The sequence below is a fragment of the Pleurodeles waltl genome, chromosome 7, assembly GCF_031143425.1.
Source record: "Pleurodeles waltl isolate 20211129_DDA chromosome 7, aPleWal1.hap1.20221129, whole genome shotgun sequence".
Taxonomy (NCBI): domain Eukaryota; kingdom Metazoa; phylum Chordata; class Amphibia; order Caudata; family Salamandridae; genus Pleurodeles; species Pleurodeles waltl.
Genome location: NC_090446.1, coordinates 176,222,207 through 176,228,874, shown reverse-complemented (window position 1 = coordinate 176,228,874; position 6,668 = coordinate 176,222,207). Strand labels below are relative to the sequence as shown.

Genomic DNA, 6,668 nt, shown 5'->3' with positions numbered 1-6,668 from the left:
CGCCCCGACCACGCCCTTAACCGCTGACCCGCCCGCCCCCGGCCAAATCCCCTTACCTGCAAGCCGGCACTAGTGCGGAGGCGAAACACGCCGCAACCGCCGCTGCCACACCGGCCGAGGCCCTGCGCGCCGGGCATCCAGACGCAAGGGCCTCTTCGTGCACCAGATCCATGCGGCCAGCCTGCTTCAGCAGGGCCAAGGCCGCTTTTACTTTCATCACCTCCGACATGATCGGCGCGGAAACTTCCCGGCTACACGACAGGTACGAGGTGCAAACCCGCCTAATCTCCTTCTCGCCAACAGATACGTTTTAACACCTTCTCAACCTGTTTGTGCTAACTCTGAAAAACGCTAATAAATACAATTACTGGAAAAATCAGACATTCACCACACCATGTGAAAAAAGCAACGGACCGAACGGACAAAGCCCTTGGGCACCAGATCACCTTCTACAAAATGGTGCCTGTGGCCACAAAATGTCTGCATTTATAATTATCCCACCAACCCAAAATTGGCACCCCGGACGCCCAACCGCGTCTCGGGTCACGCCACCTCTCCCAAAAACCCCGGTGGGGGAACTCCTCATTCCTCCTCCTCCCCCCCAGGACCCCATTATCTACTAGTTCAGCCCTCCACCGCACTGTTTCATGCAACAGATCGGACTGGCGCAAATCGATTATATATGTTTGACATAAAGAAACATCTGACTCCAGTTGTTGTGAAAGTAATGCAATCATGGTGAATGGGAACAACATGTGCTGCCTTGAAACCTGATAGTTAGGTTTATCATTGAGCACTTCTGAAACCCAGAGTATCCCAAAATGTACCTTTCCAGCACAATAGGGCTGGGAAGACTAGGGGTGCAGTAAAAGATGTCTCATGACTGTATAAATAGATGGAGAGTATTTGGGAAGGGCTGTCTGCACATAGTACACCAATCTCATCTTTCCTTTGTGTAGCAGCAACATGGAATTAAAGTCATACAACTGGGAAATTATCAAGCGCAATTGACATTTGGATTGGTAAACACATTTTGGGAAGATGAACAAGCAAAATAATTAATTGCAAAAATGCAGTGGAATTTCAGTAACATATTTCACAATTTTCTGGATCTGAACATTTCCTTTTCTTGGCTAACCAGAGGAGTTCCCAAAGGTGTGCCATTCAGGTTTGACAGGATTACATCACATGGTTGCTAAATCAGCCTGCCAAATCCTGCTTCACCACAATATATAGGGCTATTTACAACCTAACTTGGGACTCTGCTGAGATCCATACAGAAGCCGAGGTCACCATGAAGCCTCATACCACCACCATCCTCCTCCCTGTTCTGCTGGTTCTCTTCTTGGGGGTGGCTGCCATCTCCTGTCAAGGTAGGGCCACACAGATCGGCCTCAAGGTGCTGATTCTTGGCACTCTAGAGAACGATCTTACCACAGGCATCTGAGTAACATCACAGACAACTCTAGCTTCGTTATTGTTCTCTGTTTAATGTCACTCAGAACCTACTCTGCGAAAAACTTCTTTATAGCATCCATGAGTTATAATTATCATAATGGTGGGTTTATGCATGCCCATATCACATAAAATAGATAAAGAGCATAGAAAAATATGAAAGCAATAATATGGGTGTGTCTTTTGGAATTCAAAAGACAGCCTACGGGTAAGAGCCTTGTATGAAGGCAAAACTCAGGGAAAATAATTTAGGATGTTACCAACTCCACTTGAAGTAACGAGAGAGACTGGGGACTGGATCACAAAACATTTTTGGTTGAGGTTATTTCATATATTTGGTGGTGAGTACAGGCAGTACTTCCTCCAAACACCTTTTACTACTGTTTTACGAAGACAGGAGCAGATAATGTGTGTCAAGAAATTTTATAACCCCTGGTGTGTTGAATTTTGGTGGTGATGTGTTTTTTTTCTGTGCTGCATTATTACAATATGAATTTGTTGTGTTGTGTTATATGTTTTGTGTGGTGCTCTATTTTGATTGTTTTATTGTGTGGTGCCCAGCTGTTGTGTTGCTTTCTATATGATATTTTGCTATGCTCTGTTGCTTACTTTAGATATCTCAACAAATGTGTCTACTTTTCCATCCAAAAGCAGCACATGCCTTGAAAGTTCCTGTGACAAGGAACCGTTTACTAAGGTTGTAAAACAGTGCTGATCCAGTGCTTCAACCATTTAAGACACCAGTCAGCTCAACACTGACAGATAATGGGTCTTACCAGGAAGTGCTCTGTTGCCTCAGTGCAGAGATGAGCACCTGTTTTTAGATGGTGTGTAAAATTAGTAGATTTAACTGGATATTTCCCAAGAAAGTGCACTACAACTATTTGAGCTACAGTGTCTTAAATTAGCACTCCTCATGCTCACTTTATGTAATTCAGCTTTCAGCCTTTTCATCCTATCCTTAATTTTGTGCTCAAAAATGGCTTGAAAAGTCCTATTCTGAAAACATCTATAATCATTGACTTTCCCTTTATTTTAAGTACATTTAGGCAATATGGCTGAAGTATGAGAAATTTGGTTATTTTACCCTTTAATGATGGCAACTTGAATTGTACTGTTAGTGATTTATTTTTCATTCATGAACACCAATATGTCATGTGCTCTGTGTGTCAGTACATTTAGGCCATATTGCTGAAGTATGAGTAATACGGTTATTGTTCTAAAATGCATTCTTCACAGCTGCTGATGCAGTTACTGACTAACACTACAGAGACCTCTGATTCATCTCTTGCTGATGCAACCATGTTTAAGGGAAGTTAAAACTGGCCATAGAGCAGAAAGAATACACATATATGTCATTTATTACTGATGATGTCATGTGGTCAGTTGCCACACAAATTTAACAGATCTGGGTCCCTGGCACATTCTAAGATTTACCATGATGTCATCATCAGGCCGCAGTCATTTGAAGTAATTTCATCAATACGCCAATTTGCAGTTTTGCAGCTCTATAATTTCTACCCACCGCTTTTTGGACACAGAATGTTGGTGAGTATGCAGAAGTTGAGCACAGTTGGGGCACTTCCTGTTAACTTGCCCAGCTGCATCCTCCTAATGTGCTCCTGCTTACAGTGGGAACTACATCCACCTGCCTGGTTTAACTGACAGGGGGATAAAGGGGTGCACACGTTTACACAACCATTTCCAAATCTCACCTCAGAGGAGCAGCCCTGAACTCTTGATCTTTCCGTGGATGGCTCAGTTAGTATATGAACCTGATTCTTAGGATACTCCACTAATAATATAAATCACTTCCATTCGTTTTATGTGTATATGGCGTTTGTATATCTCCCGAAATTAAGCCATAGATCTAGGTCTCCTGGACCCAAGCTGGACAAACCTTCCCTAATGTGTAACACAGGACCAGCGAGTTATGAAAGAACTGTTTAAGGTCAACTTAGTCGTTGTATAAATCAACTCGATGTATGATGTGTAAAAGAAAACTGTTCAATTGAGATTGAAGATATCACCTGTGATACTCAGACAAAAGTAACGAAAAATAGCAATAAAAGGAAGATCTGACATTTACTGATTTTTTGCAGAGCCGATAACGGCAAAGTGGGCAACTGTGCAGGGAGCCCACCTTCCAAGGAGCCCCCCAGGACCGTAACCTTTCCCTCTCACTCCTCGATCTATTCATCTACTTTAATCTGTCTCTCTTTCTCTCTGCCTACCTCTGCTTCTCACTCTGCGTCCACCCACTGTCATCTTATGGATTGTTTGAAGCCCTGGGCAAGACAGACTTCACCCATTTTTGTGTGACACCGTTTATTTAAGTTTAATGAATAATTCAGTTATATTTGCCATTATGTGAGATGAGTTATCATAAACTGTGTAACGAAATTCAAGTTTGTTCTCAACAAGGGCCAAAAATACGTGATGCCGGAGCCCAGATATATCTAAAATGGCACTGTTAATTTAATAGAGTGTTAATACTGAATTTGTAATGTGGCAATACCACAATTAAGCATCGGAAAGCTGTGACAAAAGATGGTGTCACCTCTGCTCATTTTCATGCAGACAAATGTGAGTAAGCTCAGTTTTCACCCGCTTTTCCATATATAACGCTGCATGTGCAGCTTCACTCAGTAGTTCACAAACTGATTCTTTCTTACTCTACTGATCTCAACAACCCTTTATGAGATTCTCAGTGGAACCTTTCATAAGATTGAATTTTAACCATGTATTATTAGTTTTAGTTAACCTGCATATTTACTGGTAAACTGTTTTTTTCTATTGAAACAAAGCTAAATCCCCCCACTCGCCAGCATTCTTCAATGGGACTCCTTTCTTGCAGAGAAACCTGGTTCCTGCCCATTCAACCCACTGAGGTGCGCGATTAGGGAGCCGCACAAGTGCAAGAGCGACGCTGACTGCGATGGGAAAATGAAGTGCTGTGATCACCAGTGCGAAAGGCAGTGCGTCCCGCCTGAACCAGGTGAGAACACCGCAGAGGCTCCGGCTCCCAAAGACTCCAGCATGTGAAGGAGGCATTGAGACAACACTGAGACAAAGGACCCTCTTATGACACAACCTGTCATTCCGAGCCAGGAAAACCATTCCTGCTGGTGACTTTCTCCGGTTACCGGATATCACAAGTTGCTAAAATTTGGAAAATGATTCCAGGCTCGTATTTTACTTTGTTGTATTCCACAGGTTTACCATGACCACACAACCTTTTCAGCACACATTTTATGCTCGCCACAAAACTTTATATTCCTTGTTTGCTGCCTGTGCATATTTTGTGTGCGTAAACTGCAGTTGGTTTTACCTGGTGCATTACTGCAGCTGGTAAAACTTGTAAAACGGTGAGGTGATACCCCTCCTCCCCCACGAGGATTCCACTCAGCCCTACTCACAATGGACCCACAATTGGGTTAATGCTTTGAAGGTCCATGGATTAGGAATCAGAAGTCGCGGTGTGAATTGACCAAACTGAAATGAAAACCAAACTCAGTAACCTTCTCTGAGCAGTTCTGCAGGTATGTTCCACTGTAGGTAAATATTGTCCGTATTCCTACAGAGCTGATAATAGCAGCAGATTGTGATAACGCGTCCCGACCTAGGTACTTTACTTACACGGGGACTCGTTTTAGGCCAATGAACCTTTTGACCCTGATTGGAGACATCTTAAGACGAGATATCTATTCCGCATTTCAATCTCTAGAGCAATAACCTCATCAATATTCACAATAACAAATCAATCAAATTTGTTAATTGCGTCAAAAGGAATTGAAACACATGACCTTTCAGCCATGAATAAGCACACTAGTTTAGTAAAATTTATGATATTTATTCACTATTGGTTACACTCTACTAGCAGGTTTATTAGTCTCAATACCAGAAAACACATTAACAGTGTCACAATGTGGCAACTTGAATATGACCTAAGCAAAGCAAAGATCATGAACATTAGAACAAAGCACGACGTCAACATGAATCAACTTTAGCAGAGTATCATTAGCACGTTATTCAACAAAGCAAAGATTCAGTCATTTGTCTATCTGCATTCGTTTTAGTGGACTTCTTATCTAACCTCTGATTAGCATCGGCATGTTGGGCTTCATGCAAAACAATTTTGTAACACAAATTTAGAAAACATCTAACTATGGTCTCTATCAAAAGAGCAGTTGGTACCTAGAAAGAAAAGGCAAACAGACAATTACAATTTCATCATCATATAGTTACCCTCCGTAATGGATCAGCATACAGAATTAGTCTTCGTCCTCAGGACAGTAGTCGATTCCCCATCAGCCAGGATAGAACAGCAAAGTCTCGACAGAATAGGGAAAGTAGGAATACTTCCCTCATAAGGAGGAGAAGTAAATATCGGGCAAGACAAATTGAGGATGGTTTAAAGTTTCAATAGCAAGGACAAAGTCAGAATATCAGAGCAACACTAAGAGTGTCCCTCTAATGCCTCAGTAAGAGACACGAAAATGGCTGAGTAAGATTGGCAGGATAAAGGCACGCAATGGCTGATTTCTCCTTATGACACGTCGTTAAATTGGCTTTGCCAGAAAAGTCTCTAATTTCCAATTGGTCAGTATTTGGTGCATCATTATCTCTATCTAATAGTCCGTTGATCATCTTACTAGATTTTTTCACTTAAAACAGTTCTCATGCAGTTTATTGGCTCCTGTGATTTACGTCTTCAATGGGTAGAATGTCAGGTAGGAAAAGTTACACTCCTCGTTTCAGTCAGTAGCTCCATTGTCTTTACCAGTTTGGGCGACCTTGTACCTGTTGCGAATTACACTGTTGCATTCAGCAAGAATGTCTCCTTGAGCAAGTCGGGTCTCATGAGAAAGAATTTACTAAGGTTACACACACACATCTCTAGCTTCTGGAAAAGTACAGTTTGATGTCCTTCAGCAAGACAGCACATTACACGTTAGAAAAACACATTTAATATGGGACCAGGCAGCTAGGCCCAGACCTATGTTAACTAAGGCCTAATGATTAATTTTAACACCTTAACATATAACTCTTAATGCTAAAACAGAATCATACATTAGTACATTAATAATTCATTATTAATCAATTTCATTAATCATTGTATACTTTGGTGGCCACTCCCCGTGGGCAGATTTCAAACGCATATGCTAATATTAGTCTGTCACGTTTTCTATGCAGCTTCATTACACATCATT

General features: G+C 41.8%; 1 protein-coding gene across 1 annotated transcript in view; it reads left to right on the top strand.

Moving 5' to 3' along the window:
• Nucleotides 1-1,241: 1,241 nt before the first annotated feature.
• Nucleotides 1,242-6,668, top strand: part of LOC138303923 (WAP four-disulfide core domain protein 5-like) — a 29,067-nt gene continuing 23,640 nt past the window's right edge. The window contains exons 1-2 of the mRNA XM_069243493.1: nt 1,242-1,373; nt 4,313-4,453. Coding sequence (XP_069099594.1) covers nt 1,295-1,373; nt 4,313-4,453 — 220 coding nt within the window. The 5' untranslated portion in view covers nt 1,242-1,294. The remainder of the gene's footprint in view (nt 1,374-4,312; nt 4,454-6,668) is intronic.